Raw genomic sequence first — 13,066 nt, 5'->3', positions numbered from 1 at the left:
TATAGTAAAGAGGAGAAGGGGCTTCTAGTTGCCTGGCAACTTCCTTAGTGGGTTTTAGAGAGCTCTAGCTATCCGGTTCCTTGCGTTCCCTTTCCTATTTCCTTATTTCCTATTTCCTTATTTCCTATAACCTGGGGTCTCTTTCCACTCTGCCGGTCCTGCCCAATTCCTCATGGGCTATCCCTCCTGGCAACCTCCTACCTATCGTCACATCTCAGGAAAAGGGGCCCTACTGGACGCCCACGCCATGCGGTGCCAGATCGGGTGGTCCCTGGATAGAATTTCGAACTGAAAATCCCCCTTGCTTTCGGAAGCGGGCTCACGCACGATACATGTGTTACGTGGCACCGACCAGTGTGGCTGGGATTGGGATAGAAAGCAAGACCACTTCCCGCCCCCTTGCCGGGCGCTAGAGAAGTTCGGAAAGAGAGCTCCAACCCCTTGCTTTCAACTGGGATGTCCGTTGCAGAGAGTCGGCTGTCTTTCAAGTCGGGTCTCTCCGTCTTACTTTCGGGCTCCCAATTGGTGCGGCTGGCTGGAGATTTTAAGGAAAAGAGATAGAGCTCAGAACCCCCCTTTCGGGTTGAGCAGCGGTCCCCGGTCTCTCTCACTAACTGGACCAAGAGAAAGGCAAGAAGGAGCGATAGAGAGGAGGGCAGAGAATTCAGTTGCCAGGAGATTCCACCCCCTTCCCACCAGTGCACTGGATTTCTTTTCCTATACTCACGCGTCTTCAACGTTGATCCCGGGATCGATGAATAAGCCGGCTGGATCCCTCTTTTGCTCCCCGGCTGAACTCCTAGGGCTTTCGATTACCGCCCAGAAGATGGCTGGGGGTCCAAAAGGATCTTCCCAGGCAAAATGGCCTGGAGCCGGCTGAAGATTTCGGGGCCCCCAGTCAGCAGCTCAGGAGAACCGCAAGCCCCACGTTGCGGCGCCAACTGTTACGGCTAAAATCTGGGTGCGGGGTTACTCTGCCACCCAGCTCATCGGACTAAGTCCGTGGGTCCCTGCGGAAGAAAATGAGCTCAGCCGGACACAGGAGCAAACTGCAGAAGGTCCAAGTTTATTGCGCAACAGGTTCAAGGCGAGATTGAACAGAGAGAAAGGGGTGACATGAACTTTTGAAATTTCCCTCCATGTCCCAGAATACAGTGCAAAATACATCCCAGTTACATCACGAATACATTAAGGAAAGGTTGGGTTACACAGATTACATCATGAATACATTAAGGAGAGGTTGGGTTACACTGGATTAACATATGGAGGAGGGAGGGGGAATATGCAGAGCTGGAGATATGCGCAGATAAGCACATCCTGAGAAGACAATGGTCCATGTACGCATAGTCTGTCCCCTGGCATTGCCCGAGGAAAGGTTTGGCAGAGTGATTTTGACAGGATTACTTGAGAGATTATGGAGGACAGGGGAGGGGTGATGGAGTCCTAGAGAAATTGAGCAAATATATTGTAGTGAAGAAGACATGCCCCCCCCTTCCGTAACAAGATACAAACTGGAAAAACAACAGAAGCGCCCCATAAACTGTGGCCAACAGTTTCAAAATAAAGCTTGCCAGGCGCTTCAAATGACTGGCAGGCTGTTCACCTTACACAGAACCTCAGTGCAGTTCCCAGATGTGCACAGATGTGCACTCATACCAGAGACCAAATGCAGGGGCCTCTCATCCCACCAGCTGCAGATCTTGGAGCCTGAAACCATAGAAGAGGAGAGTTGGAAGGGACCCCAAGGGTCGACTAGTCCAACCCACGACCCTGAGATCAAGCGTCTCCGTGCTCTATTGACTGAGCTGTCCCGGGGATACAACAGCATTGCCCTGTTGTGTCTTTTTTTTTACTGCCATGGGAGGAGGCCGGCTTTCCAACCTTCCCGAGAGCCGTCGCCGAGAGGCAGGGAATGCATTAAATGAAACGGAACCCCCCCTGTCGAAATGACTCCAAGGTGCGCTCCCGCGCGCGAGGGAGACAGGCAGTCCAGAGGCTTTGCAGCTGCCTCCTTGCGCCACAGCCCCCTTTCCCAGCCCCCTTTTCTTTCCTTTCCTCTCCTCTCCTCCCCTTTCCCCTCCCTCTGCTCTCCCTTCCTCGGCCCCGAGGCGCAAAAAAAAGCAACGTGAGAGCACGCGTGCGCGTCTCCGGCGCGCCCTTGTTCCCTGCCGTCGCTGCGCAGCCGCCGCTTCCACGCGCCGAGAGGCCCGCTGCCTTGTGGGGTAAGGGGGCCAGGAGCCGACGGGACGGAGATGTGGGTGCGGGGTGGCGTCGGGGAGCGCTGTGCAATGGGGAGCAGCCCCTCTTCCACTGGACGAGGGGACGGTCGGTCGAAGGGGTGGGGGGAACCCAGGAATAAATGCCTGGGGTGGGATAGCTTCCTTGCGCACCTCGCCTTTTGCAACCGCGCGCCGCGTCTGCAGCAGGAGCCGGCGAGCTATTTGCAAGCAAGCAAACCGACCCCGCTGCCTTTCTCTGTGTGTGTGTGTGTGTGTGTGTGTGTGCGCGCGCGCGTGGCACGTTTGCATTTCCTTGGCTTGCTGTGGGCATGCGCGGCGACCAAGGTTTTTTTTTCCCCGGTCGGGCCGCAGCCGCGCAGGCCAGCGGCACCCCGAGCCAGAAGCGCGCAGGTATTTGGGGTTGCCTTGCAGGTCCATCTAGCGCAGTCTTGACTGCACTGGCTGGCAGCGGCTCCCAGGGTCTCTGGGGCGCGAGGGGTGCCGTCTCCCAGCCTGCTTGAACTCGGGATCTTCTGCGCTGCAAAGCGGATGCTTCGCCGCTGAGAGTGCGAGGTTGTGCCCCGTTGCTAGCAGGTTGCAGCCGGGCGATTCTGCTTTTTTTAAGATTGCACCTTCGGTAAGGCATTTCATCAGCCCTGAAAACAAGTTGCAGGAAACCACACGAGTGGAGAGTGGGCTCTTGTCCTCTGGTCCTGCTCTTTGTTTGGCCACTGTCCTAAATTCTTCTGGCGCGCTGTTATCCCTCTGCTTTCACTGGAGAAGAGGGGACGAGCATTTTTAAGGGTTATAGCCAACTCAGTTGAAACTGCCTAATTCAGCCTTTGGCCAGCCTGGGCCTGATGGGAGTTGTAGTCCAAAACATCTGGAAGGCACAAGTTTGGCAAAGGCTGGTTTAATGTCTTGGGCATTTTGAAGCCTCGTATTTTAGATATTGTTCTTTTAAGTTTGAGTGTGTTTTGTGGTTTTGGTGGTTTGAATCATATTAGCATTAAAAACAACAACACGAAGGCAGAAATAGCAAGTATTCCGGATCGTGCTTGCTCAGTGGTCAGGACTGATGGGAGTTGTAGTTCCTGCTACCCTGAAATGAACATGCCTTCTCAGGCAGGGTGGGCAGAAGGTAGACGGAAATCTGCAGATAGATGTCTGTTTTGCAGTAAACCTGCAAGGGCTTCTGATTCTCAGTTGTCTTGCAACAGCAACAACTATTCCACCTAAATTAGGCAGGTGAAATGAAGAGAGTTTGGGGAAATGGAGAGTGTGTGAAAGGACTGCAATCTTAGTTCAGTTCTTGAACTGGAAGCAAATTCCTAGGCTCAGAACATGCTCAGAGGCACCTTGATCTTTAATTTTAACTGCCTGACCTAGGATAGCTCAGTCAGCGGAGCATGAGACCCTTAATCTCAAGGTTGTGGGTTCGAGTCCCATCTAGGGCAAAACATTCCTGCATTGGCAGGGGGATGGCATAATTGATGCTTGAGGTCCCTTCCAACTATACAGTTCTTTTGCACCTGACTGCAGCTGGTAGATCTTGGGATTTTAGTAAGAACAACAACACAGAGTTAAGATCTCACAAGCCTGAAGCCTCAACACCCATAAGAGCTCTTGCTTTGTCCTGCAGAAACACTATGGAGACTGCCAGCCACAGCCTGATCCTCCTGCAGCAGCTGAACATGCAGCGGGAATTTGGCTTTCTCTGTGACTGCACTGTGGCCATAGGAGACGTCTACTTCAAAGCTCACCGAGCTGTCCTGGCTGCCTTCTCAAACTATTTTAAGATGATATTCATCCACCAGACAAGGTAAGGCAGTGCATGTCTTTTGGGGCAAGACGGATGCAATCACAAACTTGCTTTCTGGGAAGGGGAGGCTCTCAGAACTTCCAGAATATCTCCCTCACACACAAAAGGCTTCGCAGCATTTGGCTACCTGGAATGTTGTGGTTCATGGGAATTGCAAAGGGGAGAAGCGAAGAAGCTGATTTAAATATTATACAGTGGTGCCTCGCAAGACGAAATTAATCCGTTCCGTGAGCCTCCTCGTCTAGCGGTTTTTTCGTCTTGCGAAGCAACCCTATTAGCGGATTAGCGCTATTAGCGGTTTAGCAGCTATTAGCGGTTTAGCGGCTATTAAAGGCTTAGCGGATTAGCGGCTAAAAGGCTATTAGCGGATTAGCAGCTTAGAAAAAGGGGGGGAAGCGGAAAAAAATCAGAACACTTGCAAGACGTTTTCGTCTTGCAAAGCAAGCCCATAGGGAAAATCGTCTTGCGAAGCAGCTCAAAAACGAAAAACCCTTTCGTCTAGCGGGTTTTCCGTCTTGCGAGGCATTCGTCTTGTGGGGCACCACTGTACCTGCCTCTCCAGCCCTAGTAGGGAGAAGGATAAAATGGCAGAATCAGAATTGTAGAGTTGGAAGGGACCCTAAGGGTCACCACGTCCAATCTCAACTAGATCATATATGACAGGCAGCCATCCAACCAACCTCTGCTTAAAAACTTCCAAGGAAGGGAGAGTCCACCATCTCTTGTGAGAGCCTGTTCCACTGCCAGATAGCTCTTACAGTCAGGAAGTTCTTCCTGATGTTTAATCACAGTCTCCTTCCTTGTAACTTGATAGATAGATAGAAATTTATTACGGTCCCAGACCAGTTTTACATACCATATTAAACAAGCATAAAACACAATATTGTTAACAATCAATTATAACAATAAACAGTACGAATATGGCAGCAATTAGAAATGTGGTTTAGGTCTTAATCTCTAAAATATTATCTAGAGTTCGCATCTGAGGTCTTAAAGGGTAAAGGTAAAGGGGACCTCTGACCATTAGGTCCAGTCGCAGCCGACTCTGGGGTTGCGGCGCTCATCTCGCTTTATTGGCCGAGGGAGGCGGCGTACAGCTTCCCGGTCATGTGGCCAGCATGACTAAGCCGCTTCTGGCGAACCAGAGGAGCGCAGAGAAACGCCGTTTACCTTCCCGCCGGAGCAGTACCTATTTATCTACTTGCACTTTGACGTGCTTTCGAACTGCTAGGTGGGCAGGAGCAGGGACCAAGCAACGGGAGCTCACCCCGTTGCGGGGATTCGAACTGCCGACCTTCTGATTGGCAAATCCTAGGCTCTGTGGTTTAACCCACAGTGCCACCCGCGTCCCTTATCTGAGGTCTTAGACTTTGTAATAGCACAGCTTGTTCCCCGGGTTTAATGGCAGCTGCGCAAAATTTGGCCACCCTTAGTGTGATCTCTGGATTCTTGTCCTCTAACAGGGATTTTAAGCATTGAGATTCAAACCCACTTGGAATTTTCTGTATAACGGGGTAATAAAGACCGAATGTATATCCTCATAAAAACAGCGTCGAAGCAAGACATGGGAGACGGTTTCCACCTCTATCAAGCCGCAGGGGCAAACTTGCTCTGCATACGGTTTACCCACATCTCTGCCCTGCGATAAGTCAGATGGCAGCAGGTTGAATCTACCGAGGGTGAACAACCGTCTATATTTAGTTATATGTAGTTTTGACAGATATATTGCTGGGGTAAAACCTCTCCCATTGTCTTTGATTGCTGGGTGCTTATTCATCTCACTCACATGACCCTGAAATTCTACATCCCATATTCGTTGGCGAATTGTTGCTCTGGCTTTCTCATAACCTGCGGCTATCAGTGCCTGTGGCAAAACCCCCAAGCCTCTTAGCTTTTCGTATAATGTACCTTGCAACTTGAATCCTTTGTTTTAGGTCCTGCCCTCTGGAGCAGGAGAAAACAAACTTGCTCCATGTGACTGCCCTTCAGATATTTGAAGATAGTGATTCTATCGCCTCTCAGTCTAATATTTAGCAGGCTAAACATACCCAATTCTTCATAAGGCTTGGTTTCCAGACGCTTGATCATCTTGGTCACTCTCCTCTGTACATGTTCCAGCATGTCAACATCTTCCTTAAATTCTGGTGCCCAGAACTGGACACAGTAATCCAGATGTGGTCTGACCAAGGCAGAATAGAGTGGTACTATTAATAATAATTAATAATAATAATAATTTATTATTTGTACCCCGCCCATCTGGCTGGGTTTCCCCAGCCACTCTGGGCGGCTTCCATAGAACCCAAAAATACACTAAAATATCACACATTAAAAACTTCCCTGAACAGGGCTGCCTTGATCTGGACCCTAGAGTTCTGTTGATGCAGCCTAGAATAACTTTAGCTTTTTTTTGCTGCTGCTGCATCACACTGTTGACTCGTGTGAAGCTTGTGGTCCATCAAGACCTCTAGATCCGTTTCCCAGGTACTTCTAGTAAACCCGGTTTCCCCATCCTATATTTGTGCATCTGGTTCTTCCTGCTGAAGTGCAGACCCTTACATTTGTCAGGAGCTCAGATAAAAGGAAACATTTAAGATGGACAGGTTATTTATCTTTTTTTTAAAAAAATTTAATTCAGTATGCCACATTTATGCTTATCCAGCTCTACATTCATCCATTGTCTTAAAAACAAATTGAGTTTCCCCCCTTTTAAACACTGCCCAATCCAAATCCAAGTCTTTACAGCCTAGCCCAAGGCCGTTGTCAGTCATAAATAGCATGATTAAAAAGCCAGTTAGTGTCTCATATGAAGAACCTACTGAATCGGGCCCGTGGCCAGCATCCTGTTTTCATTGGAGCCAACCAGATGTGTGTCTGCATCCATCGCTAAGTTTGCTGAAGATTTTCAGAAAATAACTTGATCCTAGAGACCAGAAGGTGCACCTGTATTTTTAAATTTTTAATTCATTACAAAAGGAAGTAAAATGCAGATTAAGAAATTGGAACAGACATTGCCTCAAATATGAAAGGGAAGAAGAAGAGAGAAATGTGTTAGACCGCATCCAAAAATGTCACCTCTCAAAATTTACAGTATATTCAGTTTGTTGTTATTCTAAAAGCAATCAATTGTGGGCTATTTTTTAGTTGTAAAGCCAAGAAACAAATGAATAACATAAATAAATGAAGAATAACTTCTTCTTAGGAGAAACCGCAGTATAATTCCCCTTCCATAAATTTCTGCATGCTGTCGGTTTATTCAAAATGTTATGACCTCTGGCTATTCCTCAAGGGTAGGAGGAGTCTGGTATTGGCTTACGATTGCCTGAACATTTGCATTATCATCAGCACTGCCTCGTGAATGGTCACTGTACTTATTGTTTGTGCATTCTCAGCTTTAGTATAATTGACAGCTTGTACATTTTAAATTTCATTCCCCTAATTGCTCACACATATTTTTCTTTGCACCCATGTGTATATAAAAACGCTAACTTAGGATAGCCCTTCATACTTGCTGTTGACTAAAACCTACAAAAGCTTATGTCACAGTGAATATGTTGGTCTTTAAAGTTCTTCTGGATTCTTCGTTGTTATGTTTGTCTTCACTCTTAACGGCTGCGCTGCAATCCACTTCCCTAACATTCCTCTTTTGTTTCAAGCAGCGACTGCATAAAGATCCAGCCAACAGATATCCAACCCGACATATTCAGCTACTTGCTGCATATAATGTACACTGGCAAAGGACCCAAACAGATCGTCAACCAGACCCGGCTGGAGGAAGGCATTCATTTCCTGCACGCCGACTACCTTTCCCGCATGGCGGTGGAAATGAATCAGATGCTGTCGCCAGAGTCCGTGCAGTCTTCGAACCTGTACGGCATCCAAATCTCCACCACGCACAAATCCGTCAAGGGAGGCCTCCAGGCGAAGGAAAGTTTGACGAGCCTCGGGAGCAGAACCGCCGGCCAGAGCGATCACCCCCAGCTGCAGCTCTCGTTGGCGATTGGGCTCGACGACGGCTCTTTGGACCAGCAGCTTTCTCGTCCTTCGCTCCCTCCGGCTGTGAAGCCGACAGAGGAGCTTGCAAACGCTCCCGTGACTATAAAACAGGAGAAGAGCGACCCGGAACAAGTGGTGTCTCAGAGCCACACCTCGTCGTCCCCGGATGTCAGCGGCCCGGCCTTCTCTAGGACGAACCTCAAGGTCCATTTATGCCAGTACTGCGGGGAGCACTTCGAATCCCGGAGCAATCTGCGCGAGCACCTCTTCACGCACGTCTCGGGGTCGCTGCCGTTTGGGGTTCCGGCCTCAATCCTGGAAAGCAGCGACCTTGGCCAGCTGCAGCCCCTGCACGAAAACCACGAGGCCGCGGAAAGCCACCGGCTGGGCTCCTTCCTCCGCAAAGAGGACGAGCGCCACCCGGAGCACCCGACTCACGGCAGCTTGGAGCCTCTGCCCATCGGCCAGCTGTCTCTCGTTTCCAAGGATTCTGAGCCGGTGGAACTGAACTGCAACTTTTCCTTCTCGCGGAAGAGGAAGATCAGCTGCGCGGTTTGCGGCCACAAGTTCCTTCGCAAGAGCCAGCTGCTTGAGCACATGTACACCCACAAAGGCAAACACTTCAAACTGGGCCGGTGCCAGAGGCTGGGCGGCTCGGCAGCCCCTAAATTTCAGCTGCTCGGGAGCAGCTGGACTCCGGTGAAGGGCACCGCCCTCTCGCAAGCTCACGCGGATTCGCATAACGCGCCGGATCCTGACCTCTCCCAAGAGAGTATTGACACCATACTGGTTGAATAGCTCCTTCCCTTTTTCCTGTATGCGTTTTTTGCCTGTGAATTCCTGCGCTCGTTTCAATGTCTCTCTCATTGTCGCTGAAGGTGTTTTCCGTCTTCTTGCAAAATAGGAATCTGCAGACTGAAAGCCCTGTTCTGGGTTCTCATGGACTCGGTTGCGCGGCTGTTTCTCACACTGCTCCAGTAACGTATGCACTGGGGAGACCATGTGTTAAGGGGCAGGTGACATGGCTGTGCATTGCCGCAAAATGCAAACTAAATTGCGTGCACTCCCACACCTGAAATCTTATGTCAGAGGTAGGTACAGATAAGAATGCAGCTTCAAAAGAACAATCAGACATGCTTATAGTGCGCTCGCAAGTGTTTTCTTTTGCAAGCGAGACTTACTGTCAGAGCTGATTGCTGCCGTCAGCAAGCCCCGCTTTGCCCATTTGCAAGAGTGGTTTGAATGCAAACCACGCCTGCAGATGGACTTCAAAGAGGCTCTGCGACAGGGTTTCCCCAAACTTGGGTCTCCAGCCGTTTTTTGGACTACAACTCACATCATCCCTAGCGAGGAGGTCAGGGATGTTGGGAATTGTAGTCCCAAAACAGCTGGAGGCCCAAGTTTGGGGAACCCCACTCTGTGATGAGCCCCTTTGACAGTGGTTCTCTGGCAATGTCCCTCCAGTGGATCCCGCATGCTCTGGACTAGATTTCAGACCCAGGAAGTATCCCTTCCAGAGACTGAGGAAAACAGCTAGCAGGGCCAGAGATCTCATTCCCTCTAAGGCAGTTTCATGTGTTCACATAACAACACATTTTATGCTAGCCCCAGCATTCTTGCAGATGGAATATTCTGTAGAGTTTGTTATATAGGGCTATCGCCAGTGGATAGAAAGAGTAACATAAAGTGACCAGGAGCAGTCGTGCCCTGAAGCCACTTTTGAGGGCTGCACCTGGATTGAGTTTCTGCTGCATCTCTGCAAGCTTCCCCGTTCTGGCCTCACACCCTCCCAAAGAGCTTCCACCCGGGAGGCTGATTTTGTGGCACCTGCTCTCCAGGTGTGATTGGGTAGCTCAACCTGCGATGCAGAGATGGTTACAAGACTGCCCAGCCTCAGAGGAAGCCTCTCGTCGCCTCTCTGGACGAGTTGCTGTCCACGAGGCTTGTCTCAAATCAGTGACTCCTGCGGAAACACATAGAATTGGTCCCTCTGGGGAACCTTTTGGAGACAGTAAAGGAAGTGATGAGCAAGATCGGGGTTAAAATTAGTCTACAGCCCACCCACTCCAAATTCATGTTTCTATACACTCAGAAAGGTGCAGAATCCTGCATTTGTCCCTCTAGGCCTGAGGTTCTCCAACACTGCTTGGAAAAATCTTTTCACATGCAAGTGGTGTGTTCCTCCAATTCAGGAGAAAAAGGTGCAAGTCTGTCAGTTTTTGGAAGTCTGGGAAACACTTGGAAATCACGTAGCTGTAAGCAGATGCCTTAGGAACACTGAGGCTATTCAGAAATCTTTTACCCAATGTGGGGCTCGAACCCACAACCCTGAGCATTTGGGGGGCTGGACTAGATGACCCTGGTGGTCCCTTCCAACTCTTAGGATTCCTTGTTTCTATCCCGGCCCTACAAGTTTTCCAGTTTAGCCAGATAGGGGCATGAAACCTTACCAGCAGATTGGTGCAATAAAAAGCTCTGCCCTTGCTAGCTTTAGATAGTCCTGTGTGAGTTTTTTTTTCATCGCACTATTTCATATTAGTTGCTGACCCATTTCTTTGGATTTAACGTTGCTCAAGATAGATTTCTTCCCTGTTACAGCACAACCTGTAGATTCTCTCTAACTGTTTGCTCCCAAAGACTCCAAGCCCCTTTAAGTTATTTGCTCTGTTTTTATTTTTACAATAAAACCAAAATCTTCTGAATCTTCCATCGGCTCGTGCTTACTATTTTCCTGTAGAAAAACTCTAATCACGCGGTTGGTTTGCCCAGAGCAGTGGAGAGATGGCTCCTTGTCCTTATTGTAGGTTATTTGGTCTCAAAGCAGCTTCCAGGAGATTTTCACCATAAAACCACACTAGAAAGCATTTGGCTGTATCGGACCAAAGGCCTGGTATATGTAGCAAAGCAGAAGGTGTGGTAGGAAGAGGCATAGTTCTGGATTTGGCCCAGATTTCTATGTGAATGCAAGCAAAAAGTCCTCACCTCTAGCTTTTGTCGTCTTGTCAGATTTATTACGTGTCAGAACTTGATCAGCCAGCAGGTGGCAGCAAGGCGCAAGCAATGTTCTTTTCTCAAATTAAAATGTGAGCTTGCCAGTTGTAAACTCCACTAAAAGGCCTTTTGTTATTCCACACATACACACCCGCTCCACGCCTCCCACTGTTCTTCTGCAACAATTCTCTGACACACAAGGTGAGTCACCCAGATTTATGAGGGAATTTTGAAACACATGTCAGAAGAGCATGAAGAGGAGGCGGGAAAGAGAATATTTTTTTAAGAGAAATGTGTTTTTACTGAAGGTGGGAAATACTTAAAAGCTTTTCTTTTGGACTGTGATGGCAAGGAAATGCAGTCTTGAGTTCTGAGCGCTCTTTTCCTGCTGGATTCTTTTTGATAACCCCCGCCTCCCAAAACGTGTGTCGCGTTTTCCTTTCCCCACCTCATCCCTTCTTCCTTTTGTGCTGTCCCCTTTAGGCAGTGGCACTTTTAGGGCAGAGAGGTCCATGGCTCCACTCAGAAGAATGAACAGATGGGTCCCCCAACACAACAGGGCTAGCTCACCATTCTGAAGCAAGTAATACACGTTGCCCTCTAAAGAACATTATCTCCAGAGTCCCAGATTATCGACCTGACGCAACCCTTTCCCACTGGATGGCAGAATAAAAATATTTCAAAACAAAGATGGCCCACACACGCAAGTGCAAATCCACATCTGATTTATTCCAGATCAGGGTGTAATTGGAAAGCAAAAAGAATGGACCTTTCCCCTTGCTGATTAGAAAATCTTGCTGCAAATTCACTAGTTCTCCATTTACGTCGCACTCCCCGCAATTTATTTGTAGGGACGTTTGTGACTGAAAGGGATGTGGGTGGCGCTGTGGGTTAAACCACAGAGCCTAGGACTTGCTGATCAGGTTGACGGTTCGAATCCCTGCGACGGGGTGAGCTCCCGTTGCTCGGTCCCTGCTCCTGCCAACCTAGCAGTTCAAAAGCATGTCAAAGCGCAAGTAGATAAATAGGTACCACTCTGGCGGGAAGGTAAACGGCGTTTCCGTGCTCTGCTCTGGTTTGCCAGAAGCAGCTTAGTCATGCTGGCCACATGACCCGGAAGCTGTACGCAGGCTCCCTCGGCCAATAAAGCGAGATGAGCATCGCAACCCGAGTCGGTCACAACTGGACCTAATGGTCAGGGGTCCCTTTACCTTGTGACTGAAAAAAGAGTACCTGAAGAGGTGTATTGTGAAACTCAAAACGGAAAATAGCACCTCCCAAAAATAGCAAGGGAGTGTCCTAAAGTAATCAAAACCAAAGCAAATTGAACGAAACGAGAAGCCATTGACCCAGGAGGGAACACACACAAAACCTAAATGGATTGTTTTAGATTAGCCGATTCTCCTGCATACATATAACCGAAAGGAAGGTTTGCTTTGATGCAGCCTAGCTGTACAGATCCCTAGGCAACAATAGTATCACCTGCTAAGGATCGGGGCCAAGGTGTCTATATTGGTTTCAAGCAGCTTGAGAGCAAATGCTGCCTTCTGTCTGATTTCCATCTTTCTCGAGGCTTCTTTCAGAGCCGCCTCGTTTTTTTCTGCAGTTCTCTTTTGTGTAATCACAATGAAAGTGGAGAGGCAAGGAATAGCTTCAGTTTCATTGTTTAGCTCCTTTTCTTTTGTATTACTTCACACGCACACACACCTTTAAGCTGCTCCCTTCTCACTTGCATGCTTACTTTTATACGTGACAAAATCTGTAAGGAAAAAAAGGAGGGGCGATGCATGTTGTATCTGAAATAAATCAACCTGAAACCGGAGCAATCTGAAACTGGAGCAATCAAGTACGTAATACCCCAACCAAAAATTAACCTCCATTCTGAAGTGGTACAGTCCCAGCTTAATAGGGCTGTACCATGTGATTTTTATAAACCTGTACACTGGACCTGAATTAAACAGTAATACTGTTTGGGTGCTGACAAAACGAGATCATTTCCAGGTCCTCCTTTGCACAACTATCCTTTTTGCCTATACAGTGG

The 13,066-nt window shown here is 48.7% G+C and overlaps 1 protein-coding gene across 8 annotated transcripts; it reads left to right on the top strand.

Moving 5' to 3' along the window:
• The first annotated feature begins 1,766 nt into the window (after positions 1-1,766).
• ZBTB25 (zinc finger and BTB domain containing 25) lies at positions 1,767-10,736 on the top strand. Of its 8 annotated transcripts, none has more exons than XM_083519434.1 (3): positions 1,767-1,957; positions 3,862-4,041; positions 7,698-10,736. In XM_083519434.1, the coding sequence occupies exons 1-3, from the start codon at positions 1,947-1,949 to the stop codon at positions 8,830-8,832; spliced, it is 1,326 nt and encodes a 441-aa protein (XP_083375560.1). In that variant the 5' UTR covers positions 1,767-1,946; the 3' UTR covers positions 8,833-10,736. The 8 variants fall into 8 exon arrangements, with proteins under 8 accessions (XP_083375560.1, XP_083375559.1, XP_083375563.1 ...); XM_083519433.1 differs by having other exon boundaries at positions 7,695-10,736; XM_083519437.1 differs by lacking the exon at positions 1,767-1,957 and adding an exon at positions 1,970-2,217 and having other exon boundaries at positions 7,695-10,736.
• Positions 10,737-13,066: the final 2,330 nt, after the last annotated feature.

This window comes from Podarcis liolepis (assembly GCF_965112155.1).
Source record: "Podarcis liolepis genome assembly, chromosome: 1".
NCBI classification, from domain to species: Eukaryota; Metazoa; Chordata; class Lepidosauria; order Squamata; family Lacertidae; genus Podarcis; species Podarcis liolepis.
The sequence above is the reverse complement of the archived record's forward strand: the minus strand, read 5'-3'. Positions and strand labels throughout refer to the sequence as shown.